General features: G+C 32.7%; 1 protein-coding gene across 4 annotated transcripts; it reads left to right on the forward strand.

The window, feature by feature from the left end:
• Positions 1–96: 96 nt before the first annotated feature.
• LOC148621973 (deoxyribonuclease TATDN1-like) lies at positions 97–15,139 on the forward strand. Of its 4 annotated transcripts, none has more exons than XR_015920523.1 (8): positions 144–477; positions 6,516–6,705; positions 7,191–7,435; positions 9,283–9,384; positions 9,850–10,025; positions 11,518–11,698; positions 12,520–14,279; positions 14,564–15,139. XR_015920523.1 is itself a non-coding variant. In XM_088571405.1 (7 exons), the coding sequence occupies exons 2-7, from the start codon at positions 6,596–6,598 to the stop codon at positions 12,867–12,869; spliced, it is 1,164 nt and encodes a 387-aa protein (XP_088427531.1). In that variant the 5' UTR covers positions 97–153; positions 6,516–6,595; the 3' UTR covers positions 12,870–15,139. The 4 variants fall into 4 exon arrangements, 2 of the variants coding, with proteins under 2 accessions (XP_088427531.1, XP_088427530.1); XR_015920524.1 differs by having other exon boundaries at positions 12,520–14,042; positions 14,104–15,139; XM_088571405.1 differs by having other exon boundaries at positions 97–153; positions 12,520–15,139.
• Positions 15,140–15,233: the final 94 nt, after the last annotated feature.

Consider the following 15,233-nt stretch of genomic DNA (forward strand, 5'->3'; position numbering starts at 1 on the left):
AAGTAATATATACAATTGTATGTTAGGCTTTGTTTATACATGTTTTATTTAAGTACCACCGTTCTTCATTTTGTTCCGGGTTTTTATCCGGTAAAACCGACATCGACTTTAATTTTAAACATACGCAATAAGTTTCCTGTTTCACAATCGACGGTAAGCAAGCCCAAACAAATCCATTTCCCTATAAATACCATAAGTCTTTGCCTGATTTTATCCTATGACATTAACTAATCTGTGAAATGGAAGTACAGAATGACTCCCTTTCAAATGTCATTACGGCAGGAGTCGTTGGTTTTCTTGGAGCACTTTTGATGATAGGACTATTCTATCTTTATGAGAACAAGTTTTGGATGGTCAAGCAGTTTTATCGAACTGTACTGAAAAAGTTGATCCCAAGTTTATACATTCAAACACAAGTTCATTCAGAATCAGTTACTTTAACCTCTAGAGTAAATTGTCAGTCAGTTGTCATCATAGGTGAGTATTCAACGTATAGTGGTTTAACCTATTTCCAGTGTATTCTCAATCTGGTGCTATTATAAATTCTGATTTTTTTCAAAATGAAGAACAGGGGCCTGCAGCTGTGGATCATACACTTTCTAGTCATCTCAGCGGTAAAACATTTTGGCCATTGTACTTATCGGCCATGGTTTTCATTATGCAATCAATTAAGTAATTTAATTTGTTAAAAAAAGTTGCATTTGATTGATCATTTAATATATTAATTATATTCAATGTATGCTTCTTTTGTTGGAAAATAGTCTTATTGGAGTAAAAAAATATTGTTTTGCCTTAAATATAGATGTTCAAAGTGAAAGAAAATATTTGAATAACATAACATAAGTGCCAATGACATACAAACTGCAAATATCTGCCTATGAATGATTTGAGTCATAAAAATATCTACATAAAGATGTAGCAATGGACAGGTATATAATGCTGAAATGGATAAGACTTGGTTCTTTTTGTATTTGAATGTTGTGTCAGATCATAATTAATACATCTTTAACCCCCGTAAATTTGATAAAAAGACAAAATTTCGTCATTGAAAGTATAACCAATGTCATCAACTAAAAAGACAACTTTTGCATTGGGTAACAGCTCCATATAAGTTAAAACTCTTCAAAAGATTTATATTGAAAAATGGTTTTATTCGCTCGAGAGATGCACACATTAGAAGAAAATTCTCACTGTCTTCTACATTCACACAGTTACATAAAGGACAATGGTCACAGTTATAATCATGTGCAATCTAGAAAGGTATTTTTTGAAAGTAATATAATTGTTTCATGCAAGCAGCTTTAGGCGAAATGATTGAAAGTCCTCATAGTTCAAGGAAACTTGCCTTCCAATTTTTACATTATGATGTTGGTAGATAATTATCTGATGTGATTTTAATTGAATAAACAGGTAATTGCACATGGCATGATAATTAAAAGGCTCTATAATCAAATTACCTACTTGATTAATGATTAATTATCATTTATGCACTAGAGACATTGAGCTGTAATTAAATTGAATTATAGTTATATGCTAGAAACTACAAATGACAACATTCATTAAAAAAAACTAATAATGTTTTTGCAAAAGTCACATTCTTTAAAGTAACAAAGATAAAATTTAGATATGAAATAACTTAGAAATAAACTGTACCTTTTATCAGGGACTTTATATTTGATATACACTCCCTGCTTTTATACATAAATGTATGCTGAACATTGTGGAATTTTTTAAAAGCACATTACAGAGATTCCAGTTATCAATAATTCAAATAAATTTACACAGTTTTCTTAATACAATCTTTGCTTAAAGTTTTTTTACAAAAAAAAATGTGTTGTAGTTTATTTTTCTGTCGTCTTTAATTCCTGATTTAATGCAACAGAGGGCATACTTTTTTTAATACCGTTTGAAGTTTTAGTACCTTCCGCTTTAGATGGTCGATTTATGGTTGATCATCAGGAAATTTGTTATGCTGCCATTTTTCACAGTCAAACTGCAGTGCATGTTGCCTATGTTCGGACATGCTGTTTGCATGTAACACAACCAAACAACATGGTGAATAATGGATCAGCATTTAGGAATCGTTTTTATGGTACATGAAAGAAACTTAAAAAGATCATTCTAAGGTGAAATTATAAAGAAGAAGAAACTGTATTGCATCGGCATGAACAGCTTTAGCATTTACAAAACAAGAAATGTTACACATAATCAGTCATACAGTGTGGAATAAAAACTGCAAAGAGCAAAAATATTTGTAATTCAGGTATACTGTAAATAGTTATGAAAGTATAGGAGTCCTTATAAAGTAATAGCAATTTTCTAATCTTGCCACACTTTCAGCTTGAGTTCATGGCTTGGGTAATTGTTCAAGTTGTTTTATAAATTATCTTTGTTGTTTAAACTTTTTAAACATAAACTGGTGTTTTTTCCTTCAGTGGTTTTTAACATTTATTTAATTATTTGTTTATGTTTACCAATTGTTTATTCTTCTTTTTTTTCTACTTGTGTAAATACTCTTTTTGAAATCAATTATTATTTTGTTTATAAGTTTACCACAGTCATCCATCTTTTTTTTAAGTTAAATACAAATTTATGTAATATTTGTAACTGTATACAATATTTTAAAAATGTATGGACGAAATATACTGTGACCAAGATAACTATGGCCGAAATGACCATGGCAGATCATACATCATCATGAACAGACCAAGGGGTGTTTACTAACATATTCAAATCAACTCAACATTTCATATTCCTTTTAATATGAGGAAGGCATTAGCCTTATGTAAGACCAAAGCATTTGGTAGGTTCCATCTTAAATAATGTGGATTCATGCCATTTGCCACCTTTGTTAATTTTTATTTATGATATTTTCATCTCTAATGGCTGGCAAAAGATATTTCAAATTTAAAAAATTTTTTTTGGTCAGTTTTGGGTTTTGCAAAGAATGCCTGGTTTTACCACAACCGACAGTAAGTTTTTGAAAGATGTGAAAGGAGTTCCAAACAAATAACATGTATGTATTTGAAACATAAATGTAGCGGGTATTTTAATTACATTTCATAGCTTCAATAGATAAAGATGTAGTGTTTAGCTTTGACGTAAGTTTCTTGAGGGGAATTTTTAGACGAATTTCTACACATTTTAACACACTTTGCATGTGTATAAGTTCGCCATCGTGATTTACTGTACATCCTGAAAATCTCTATGCATTCAAAATTAAATTCATATTCTAACATTTATCTATCAATTTATATCGAAAGTTTGAATTTTTATCGAACGTTTGAATTTTTAATCTTCAAATAATCGTCAAATTGCCAAAATATGGGATAAAAGCAGCGATAAAAGGAAAGTATGGGGATCAAATTCAAACATATTTATCTAAACACAAGCTTATTGTTGTAAATGGTTGATATTATAGTATTATTGTGCTTGTAAGGTTTTCCATATTGGCTTAGTTATTGGTCCGAGGCTAGTCATATTGGACCGAAGCGTAGACATCGTCCAATACGACTAGCCAAGGACCAATAACTGAGCTAATATAGAAAACCTTACGCAGTTGTACCTTTATTGACTATCTAGCCCAATACGTCATATTGGCTTAGGCTAATATTGATCTTTACCAGGTCAATATGACATATTGGACAAGTAAAAGCTGTATTGGACGACTACATCCCATATTGGATGGGTAAAAGATGCATTGGACAACTAAAGCCTGTATTGGCGCACTTTTGTTTTTTTGTTTTTTGTCTTATATTGGCAGTTTTGATCATCTTTAGGCTAATATTCAAATGTTAGCCAAAAATGAACTCAATGAATAATTTTCAAATTCACCATTCTGATTACGAAGGACATTTAATAAACACACAACAAAGTTTTCAATACATCGTAGCATACAGTGCGCCAGTTTGCGAAATATTCAGGTTCGATGTTGGTTTACATGGAACGCCTAGATATGAATTACTAGGAACACAAAACGTCCAACATACTGCATAATTGAACTACAAACTAGTAGTTGGCCTTTCCCAGTTTCTAAATTTTCAAGTCAAAGTTCAATTTAAAGATCTCCAAGTCAAAACTGTTTGTCGCATCATTCAAACTTAAGCCACAATCATTTAAATAAAGCATGTCCTTAGATACATGTCCCTCTCAACTAGCTACACTTCTCAGTTGATAAGCTACATATATAGCTCAAATCCTACAAGTAACTGCATAGACAGCAGTGTGTCGTGTAAAAGTGCTTAGTTTCTGGGCACCTAATTCAAGAGACACGTACATTAATGTAAACGTCAAAGTCTTAGAATAAAATTTCCACAAGTATGTCTTGTGCAGGAAACACTCGCCTTGCACTTTTAAGGCCCTGAAGCACCTACGGCTCTATCATTATAACACATGGCCAAATAACCAAATAGAATTATTATTACAAAAAGCAATATCACCAGACCACAGACTGACACCATTTCTTAGAAATCCATTATCAAAATTCCCATGCCATCGTCTATAAGCAAAGTTTCATTTTTACTTGTCATTTTTGGGCTTCCGATGTCATGAAGCTGTAACTGTTTTACAGTACACAATACAGTGGGTAATAGATCAGGATGATTTTAGGATTATGTTACCCTTTTGTTAAAATTTTGCAAAAATGAGTGGCAAAATATTAGCTGGGAGCCTCCTTCTTTATATTAGTTTCTTGATGGGAACCACTGCCCCTTTTTGTCAATATATGGATCCGCCTGGCCCTGCATGAAATATCTGAAGACCGCTCTTAAATTTGGCACTCAGCATTGCTCTTTTTCATTTCTATGGTCGAACAATGACTATTTATAATCTTGAAGGGTTTTCACTTCTAGCTAAACATCAAATGGTTTATTATGCGTCTAAGAATATTGCAATTGCAGGCAACTTAAATATAATGAACGATTGGTTTATTCGGGTAAATGCATAGGTATATACAGGTACTGCTGAGTTTAGAGGTAACTTTTTTTAATTGGATTGTTATTATATATTAAATATTAAGTTTTGCAGTAAAAGCTGTTTATTGCCTTTGTTTATTGGCATAAATAGCATAGAATTAAATATAATGTATTATTAGAAATACCTAGAAAGTGAACCTGACTACCTGCATTTAAACCTTAATGGGGAATTCCACTGGAACTATTTTCCTGCAGCAGTGTAAGATAATTTCAGATGCTAACAGGCTTTACAAATCTAAAGGCTCTGCGACTGCTATATCAATTCTGATCTTTGATCCAAATGATAAAAAGTATCTGAATTTAAGTACCTGTAATAACTGAAGACCATATAATAAACACGTTTTAGCAAAAAAGATAAGGAATTATCTAGCTCTATATGAAAGTTCCACATGACTTAACTTCCTGTCAGACTGAAATCAGCATCGCAGTGCTTTCAAGGCTATCACTTTATTTCACACTGAATATAGTTATTTGAATTTTCATTGTTATCAATCTTGATTTTATAGTAGCAAATACACATTTAGATATGGCATGAGAAACTCTGTTTGCAAGTGTCATTTCAATAAATTAATACCTTACAAATCTTCAAATGTAAAGATAGGACAAACAGATTCGAGGCAAATGGCCCCAGGTTTAGTTTATTTTATACAATTGCAAAATATTTGCAGTCATATAATGGTATTATACTGTCATTGACATCTGGCATTTGTGGTCATTTTGGTTTCCAGACAATAACTTTAGTATAAGTGTATAAATAAAGATAATTTGATTAAAAGTGAAATGATATCTATAAAATTATACGACAAGAAGGATAGCTGGGATAAAGGGGTTTGTGACTTGTACCATGTTAGCTTTATTTGAAAAATCCATACTTTACTTAAGAGTTTAACGAGTGCCTTCATCAGAAACATAGTTTTATTACATGTGTTGCACCAAACTGATAACACCTTACAAATACCAAAAGTCAGTTAGTTGAATTATAAAATATGCAAAAAGGACTAAAAAAAGGAAGATAAAAATCTCTCAAAAGGACTAAACTTAAATGACAAATCCTAAAACTTGTGTTACTAAATCTAACCTTTGAACTTGTGTTAGTAAATCTAACCTTTAAACTTGTGTTAGTAAATCTAACCTTTAAACTTGTGTTAGTAAATCTAGCCTTTGAACTTGTGTTAGTAAATCTAGCCTTTAAACTTGTGTTAGTAAATCTAGCCTTTAAACTTGTGTTAGTAAATCTAACCTTTAAACTTGTGTTAGTAAATCTAGCCTTTAAACTTGTGTTAGTAAATCTAACCTTTAAACTTGTGTTAGTAAATCTAGCCTTTGAACTTGTGTTAGTAAATCTAGCCTTTGAACTTGTGTTAGTAAATCTAATCTTTAAACTTGTGTTAGTAAATCTAACCTTTAAACTTGTGTTAGTAAATCTAGCCTTTAAACTTTCAGTCTCTCATATGCATTTTAGATTCGGTTCTATGTAAAGTGTTAACATTTGTTTGTAATTACAAACATGCTTTACCTTACAACCTAAACATTTTTTTAAAGAAAATTTGCCAAAATGTACTACAGCAAAAGATCTGGTAAAATGTCTGGAACTGAAGGAATTTGTTTTTGTAAAAAGACTGATGAAGTTCTCAGTGGCAGCTGACAAGAAAGGACAATGTGCTGGGTTGGCAGTAGCCGTATGTCCTCGATATTGCCTCCAACATTCAGGCATTCTTAACAAACATAACAGGTTGGTATCAACTTTTCATTGCAGACCTGATTTTTATTTTCTTTCAAGATTTTCAAATCTTAATTTTACAGTTACAATTCTTTTTCATAAAATTTGATATATGTTAGGGCAGACCAATTGCCATATACAGTAATTACTTGCACAAATACATGCAATTATAAGTATTATCCATGTACAATGTATGTACATGTACCATAAAATACAAACATCCAAACTTTGTTATAAACTTTGTAGATAAAAACAGTGGAAAATTATTTAGAATTCTCTTCAATTCAGAAGTTGTCCCAAGATCATGTGTGTATGAAATTATTGTATGATCTGATTGGTTATACTGTCCTCATTAAGAACAGCTTCTAAATTGAATTTGAATGACAGCCACCACTTTTAACTGCCAATCAGATACCTTATTGATCAAATTTTTACATGACCATTCACTAACTTGCTGATAAATAGCTTGATGTGCATTCATATATTTAATATTGTAGTGAATACAGAGGAAATGTCATTAAAGTGAAAGAGATAAAGAACAGAAAAATAAATCTAAAAAAGCAAGTAACTTGGTTATCATCTGAAAGCTGGTCACACGTTGGAATGAAAGGACGGTTCCAATCTTATGATGACATCCTTCATAGCATAACAACCAATCATGGATACTATTTAGTGGATGGTGGAAATTTTGTTCAGTATACTGATAGAGTAGCAGATGTAGTAGAGGCAGCTGCAGCATCAGGTTAGATCTTCCTAATCATTGCAGCTTCTGCCTAATCATAATAATTCAACTGCTTTTTGTGGTCTTTGATAATTGATTACCAGTAATGTAATTTTAATGGGAGACCCTATTAAATGGGATAGACAAATTCCTTACATCAGTACAGGGTTTTGTCACTGATTCATGCAAAAATTAAATATTTACAAGTTGCAAATATTAACTAGAAACAAAACATTGGAAGCAAACAGTACTGCAAAATGAATAAGTATGTGTTATTTAAGTGCTAGTATTGATCACAAGGTTTTAGCTTCACAATTTATCACACTTTTTGAACTATGATTCTTAGCTTACCTAGCCAAAGGCCATGTGAGCTATTGCCATCACTTGGTGTCCGTCGTCGTCGTTAACAAGAGTATCAAGGGAACCAAGATTATAGCGGTCACCAAAAGTATGTAATCCAAGGACGAAGACCAGACATGGAAAACAGACATACACAACAAAGAACATAAAGTAACTAAAATCATACATACAAAGTAACAAAAGCAAATGAGCAACTCGGACTCCACTAAAAACTGGGAGCATGGACCAGGTGCACCGGTAGAGTAAGCGTCCTCTGCTTTTCTAGAAACACCCAGCAAGTTGTTCATAAAAAGTCAAATTCAGGGTAGACAAACGAGGAAAGGAAAACTATGACCTGTTGAATAAATCAGTTTTCATGGTGCAGATGGATACACCATAACGATCCACGAGTTCACGATGACCACCATAAAACATCTGTAGTGATGACTTCAATCTTGTAGCAACATAATCCTGTTCCAGAAGCCTATTATACAAAATATACAAAAATTATATAAAACTCTTCTCCTCTGAAACTACTGGACTAATTAAAATCAAACTTGATATGAGTGTTCCTTGGAGCATCCTGCATAGAACTGATGTTGGGATTTTTGATTCATCAAAAAACATTGCCACAGTTACTAAAAATAGAACATAGGGGTCAGACAGTAGTTTTTTGCATATATCTCTAAAACCATTAGGTTTAGCCATATTCTTTCAATAGCTGAAATGATCCTTATTATTAGGACTACAAAAGTCTTCAGGGATAAAAGTTGTCAGATGATGCCTTGTAAGAGTTATTGCCCTTGAAAGGGGAAAAATGACTTTTTTTTTTTACAGTTTTCAGTCAGTATCTTGAAAACTATGATACATTGAAAGAAACTTTCAATTGTTGAAATGATCCTTATTTTAAGTCCCGAGTCAAAATTGTTAGGCAACATCTTGTTAAATATATTGCCTTTGAAAGGCAAAATTCAACCAGGTGAGCGATGCAGGCTCTTGGGAGCCTCTTGTTTTAAAGATAAATATGAAATGACATGCTACAAATGGTTTAAGTTTCCTTATATAATGATTGTGCCTTTCTGGAATTACAATGTCAGTGAAGATTTTGTTTCATGACTGTGAAAAAAAAACTTTCTCCTGTAAATGGCTGTTTTTATGAATTTACTGATAGGGGTAATTTTGTTGAGCAGAAGTATTTAGGTCATCATGTTTGTTTCTGTAACTACCTGACAGTTGTATAATTTGACTTGCAAATATTGATAAGTACAATTTTAGCTGGTACATGGCTTCTAATGCCTCTTTGATACATGCTCTTGCATGAAACCTTTTGAGTAAACTGAGTCATTAGAAGCTCAGGTGTTAATATGAAATTTAACAACCTTTCTTTTGAAAATTTCACTTCAACAAGAATTTGTTAACTCACATTAATTTTTGTACTGGTAGTACATTTATAACAAGATATACATGTATCTGAAGTTACATTGTAGTATTGTCACAAGCATTTACATGTGTTGTATAACTATTTAAAGGAGTATACAAAATGGTAATGAAGATGAAGAATCCAGGCAATATTTTAGATGCAGAAATTTCTTGGTGCCAAACATATCCTGGGTTCCTTTATATGACTGCAGGTACTGAATTTAATTAAGAAGTTTCTATCTTATAAAAATATCAGTATTCGTCATTTTTTTTTAAAATCTGAACTAGACAGGCTGGTTATTTTTTCATTTGACCATGTATGTTTGATAACATTAAAATTCCAGTGTAATAAGCCTGAAATTTAATTCTCATATTTAGTATTATTGAATTTTAGTAAATTTCTAATGTGTGCATTTGATGTCATTAAACAAAGAACTTGATTTAAAAGATAAAATGTAATAATCCGTTAAGATATACTTAATGACTACTGTTTGATATTGCTTCAGGGTTCAGATAAGCGATACGGTTAAAGTGTGATTATAGAGCTAAGCGGTGTCATTGATTTTAATATGGAAGAAAACATTTATTGAGGAGGAACATTTTATAATTAATTTTCAGACAGGAAAGTTTGACAGCACTTTTTACATATCTTGACATATTTTTTTTTTACATTTTAGGGATATGTCGTAATAATGCTGCTGAGTACAGAAAAGATCCATCAGTTTGGTATACAAAATTGGGTCTGCATCTAGAAAAACCTACCAGCAATAAATATATTGTTGCTATTGGAGAGTGTGGAATATCAAACATACTGGAGACCAAAGAAATTGAAACAAAACTTTTTGAACACATGGTATTTACATGTATAACAAAATTGACTGAATTTGAATTCATTACTAATTATGCTTTTTATACATTATAAAAAAATTGAATAATAACCACCCCCCCTTTTTATACATGGGATTTAAAGCTACGCAGTACCCTGGCATACCAGTACCAGACACAAGAGATTTCTTAAATTGGACTTGGATGCAGAGTTGTGAATTGCATGCTCAACTTGGTCAAAATTTAGGTCCTACACTGGACTTGCCATCATTTTTAGAGCACACAATGGACTCAAAGGGGAAGGGGTTTACATACCTTATGTTGTGATCTGGCGTTATTGTTATAGTTGATAGACTTCTGTATTAGTGCATAGATCTCTAAGAAATACCCCTTTTCAATCACCTTGTATGTTCCTCAGTCCATTCATCAATTTCATTTTTCTGTAACAGATTACTACGCTTTTATAGGAGTAAATCGTTAGATAATGGAGTTCTCAGTCACATTTTAGACATGACAATGTGATTTACGATATGGAGCCCAAGGTGGCTTTCCGGTCTTCAATAAAAACTAAATATACTGATATATCAATAGTTATGCTTGTAGTCATCAAGATATTAATCAGTTCCCAAACCTACAAATGGTGGGACATTTTTGGTGGTAGTTTCTGATAATATCATTACAGATATGTTGGATGAAAGACTGCAGAGAACAATAAAAAAAAGAGAAAAAAAACGATTGAAAAAATTGAAAAAGAATTTCCCCTCCCTACCTTCCCACAACTTTGATCCATGGGTATTAGAACATCAAACAGACATTTTTATGTTTGGCCTTATCTACTTGCTGTTTACCATACCACTTAGTAATGAGGAAAAAATTGCAGATAATAATGGCATGACACTATCATTATCTGTTTTCATACCCTATAGGCATATGGTTTTCATGACATAAAATAAGTTGGTTGTTATTCATAAATTTTATAAAAGGTTTCAAAACTACAATAGGATGGTAAAAAAAAATACTAATGATCAAATTATAATTGTATTTATGTTTAAATTTATGTTGTGATAATAGATAATTTGCTATGGATGAATATTCCTATTGAGATTGCGGCAAAAATTTGTTGGTATATTGAAATCGCCCTGTCCATTATTTTGTCCACCCTAACTTTGTTGCAAGTATCTCAACTCCCAATGGATGGATTGATTTCAAATTTGGTGAATGGCTTTGTATAGACAGAGCAAACTTTGTAAGCAATTTTGGTTACTGTTTAATGTCAACTTCCTGTTTTGTGGCAATTTCCTATTTTTCAGTACTGGTATATAAATCAAATGGGGGTTCCACCTCTGTAGTCTTATCATACCTTTCCCATGAAGCATTTAATGTATTGTGGTTTTGGTGAGGCTTTTATCATTTGGATTGATGTCTTGTGGCCAATTTCAAATTTAAGTTTTAATAGAAGTTTGAACATTTTCAAGCCAAATATTTATTGTATCTTATTACATGTACACTGTTATTTATAGGTAATACTTGCTGACCTACACAAGAAGCCCATTTTAGTAAATTCCCACAATGTAGATGCTATGTTAGAAGTATTAGATAAATATCCAGGTGTATCAGCTTGTTTAAATATTGGTTTTGAAACAGTTCGAGCAGACAGAGTAGACAAGTGGATAAAAAATGGATACTACCTTGGAATATCTGGTAAGTATGAATTCTTTTATGTACCAGTGATACAATATATCATGTGATGACAGCCTTTGAATTTCTTGTATAGTTTTAGGTACTTTATATAAATACAAACAATACATGTACATGTAATTGTATAAAGCTTTCGTTGTCTATGTTGTTGTCACCCTGAGCAACTTTTTTTTTTCTTTTTTTTTTGCATGATAACTTGAGTAATTATATAAGATATACCCAAAGAGGATGTTTGGGATTAAGGGTTTGATGTTTATACAATTCTTCAGAAAATTGGTTCCATAATGGTATGGCACTGTCTGCAGCCACAGCAGCAGCATGGTTGTCTTCTGGCATCCACAGACAATTTAGTTTCCAGAAAATAAATAGCATACATGTAGCTTGGAACTCACTTAAATTGTACCATAAGCTGCCATACCTCAAAAGAAAGACTGGGTTTGGTTTGGAATAAGGACAAAATGGGAGCCAGTAACAAGCATCTTCTTGATGTTTGGACAATGACTTGTGTAGTGTTTGGATCTCTATGAAATTGTACCATCAGGTCCCAAACCTCAAAAGGAATATTTTGATTGATTTTTTGGGTAATAACATCTACTGTTTAAGAGTTCAAGTAGGGACTTCAACAAATATTTTATGAAACTTACTTGTTAATCTATTTAGATTATTTATATATATGTATTGCTCTTAAATTGTATCACAAGGTTCTATACCACCATTTTTACATTCAACCTTTCATTGTACCTAAAAATTGATATTTATGTATGTACTGGTTGTATTTTTTTGCATTAATTAAAATAACATCAAATTTGTTTCCATTTCTCAAGCTGGGCTATGGTTTGGAAGACAGGAAAATGTGTTAAAGGCAGCCCCATTGGACAAACTAATTCTACAGAGTAACTCTCCGTATCTGACTAACTGCACAAGTGCATATAAGGTGAACTATATATCAAAAATAAAAAACAGACCTGATTTCAAAGGAGTACATAGGAAGAGTATTGAGCTGTTTAATAGGGATAGGGATGAGGATATAAACTTTGAACCCTGTCAATTAATGGTTGTTGTTGAACTTCTTGCATCATGTTTAAACAAGTCACCTATAAGTTTGACTTCTATATTGAATGCCAATGCTGAAAAATTTTATAAGTTTGATGCATGTGATGCAATTCAAACCTGAAATTATGATTTTATTCATCATATAAGTGGTTACATTTTTTTATTTTACGTTATTATACTCCTGCAAGCAAAGTTTGTTGGGTAAAGAAGAATCATCCTATCTGTCAGTCTGTCTGTTCATTAGTCCATATTATTGATTTACCTATCTACAAACTTCACACATGTTGTAAGTGCATTATGATAATTATTAGTTATATAGGAAGATAGACATGATATAAAAACATGCCTAAGACAGATGATTTTTCCCTATAAGGTAAGATGAACCAATTTAAGGTTTTTGTTACATTTAAAAATCCCATAAGCCCAACTCCTCCTGAAGCGTTAAATGGATTTAAATTGAATTTTCTAGGAAGGTTAGAAATCAAATATACATGTAGATGTGCATGAAGGATAATAATGAATGTCAGATCATTGCAGTTAGAGATAATTCAACTTGACTCTTTGCAGAAGGATGGGGTGTATTCACTTACTGAGCTTGTTCACAGAATTTCAGAATGTTTGGTAAATCAATTATACTTGAAAATGATGTCACATGGAATATTCAATACAATGTACAAATTGAGGTCAATTTCTATGATGGCTAGAATTCAACAATAACAAAAATCTCATCAAACACTTTGGAATGGTGCAGAGCATTCCTGGTAACAAAGTTGCTAATACTTGTAGTATCTGTCTGGGAAGGTAGAGAGTTCCTGTAAACAAAGTGGGTGATACTTGTAGTATCTGTCTGGGAAGGTAGAGAGTTCCTGTAAACAAAGTGGGTGATACTTGTAGTATCTGTCTGGGAAGGTAGAGAGTTCCTGTAAACAAAGTGGGTGATACTTGTAGTATCTGTCTGGGAAGGTAGAGGGTTCCTGTAAACAAAGTGGGTGATACTTGTAGTATCTGTCTGGGAAGGTAGAGATTTCCTGTAAACAAAGTGGGTGATACTTGTAGTATCTGTCTGGGAAGGTAGAGGATTCCTGTAAACAAAGTGGGTAATACTAGTAGTATCTGTCTGGGAAGGTAGAGAGTTCCTGTAAACAAAGTGGGTGATACTTGTAGTATCTGTCTGGGAAGGTAGAGGGTTCCTGTTAACAATGTGGGTAATACTTGCAGTATCTGTCTGGGATGGTAGAGGGTTCCTGTTAACCAAGTGGGTAATACTTGTTAGTTGTAGTACATGTCTGGGAAGGTAGAGGGTTCCTGTTAACAAGGTGGGTAATATTTGTTAGTTGTAGTATATATCTGGGAAGGTAGAGGATTCCTGTTAACAAGGTGGGTAATACTTGCAGTATCTGTCTGGGAAGGTAGAGAATTCCTGTTAACAAGGTGGGTAATACTTGTTAGTTGTAGTATATGTCTGGGAAGGTAGAGGGTTCCTGTTAACAAGGTGGGTAATACTTGTTAGTTGTAGTATATGTCTGGGAAGGTAGAGGGTTCCTGTTAACAAGGTGGGTAATACTTGTTAGTTGTAGTATCTGTTTGGGAAGGTAGAGGATTCCTGTTAACAAGGTGGGTAATACTTGTAGTATCTGTTTGGGAAGGTAGAGGGTTCCTGTTAACAAGGTGGATAATACTTGTAGTATCTGTCTGGGAAGGTAGAGAGTTCCTGTTAACAAGGTGGATAATACTTGTTAGTTGTAGTATATATCTGGGAAGGTAGAGGATTCCTGTTAACAAGGTGGGTAATACTTGTAGTATCTGTCTGGGAAGGTAGAGGATTCCTGTTAACAAGGTGGGTAATACTTGTAGTATCTGTTTGGGAAGGTAGAGAGTTCCTGTTAACAAGGTGGATAATACTTGTAGTATCTGTTTGGGAAGGTAGAGGATTCCTGTTAACAAGGTGGGTAATACTTGTAGTATATGTCTGGGAAGGTAGAGGGTTCCTGTTAACAAGGTGGGTAATACTTGTTAGTTGTAGTATCTGTTTGGGAAGGTAGAGGGTTCCTGTTAACAAGGTGGGTAATACTTGTAGTATCTGTGTGGGAAGGTAGAGGGTTCCTGTTAACAAGGTGGGTAATACTTGTAGTATTTGTTTGGGAAGGTAGAGGGTTCCTGTTAACAAGGTGTGTAATACTTGTAGTATCTGTTTGGGAAGGTAAAACAATTTTCTAATTTCCACTTTTATTGTGCACATGTGATTTGCTGCTCATGTTTTATGTGACTGATTTTATGTACTGCTCCTGTAATTTATTTTTCTATGATTTATTTATTTATATAAAAGAAAGTATTGTTCTGATTCTAGATTACAGATGAATATGAAAAATATGAAATAAAATTGAAAAGAAATGTGTTGTGAATGTTATCTTGTTACTTTTATTTTACTTAAAAAACACTTATTATTTTTTATGTTATTTATGCATATACCAAAGAAACTGTCAAT

This window comes from Perna viridis, chromosome 3, assembly GCF_037379345.1.
Source record: "Perna viridis isolate PV_CMFRI_1.1 ecotype Kerala chromosome 3, ASM3737934v1, whole genome shotgun sequence".
Classification (NCBI taxonomy): domain Eukaryota; kingdom Metazoa; phylum Mollusca; class Bivalvia; order Mytilida; family Mytilidae; genus Perna; species Perna viridis.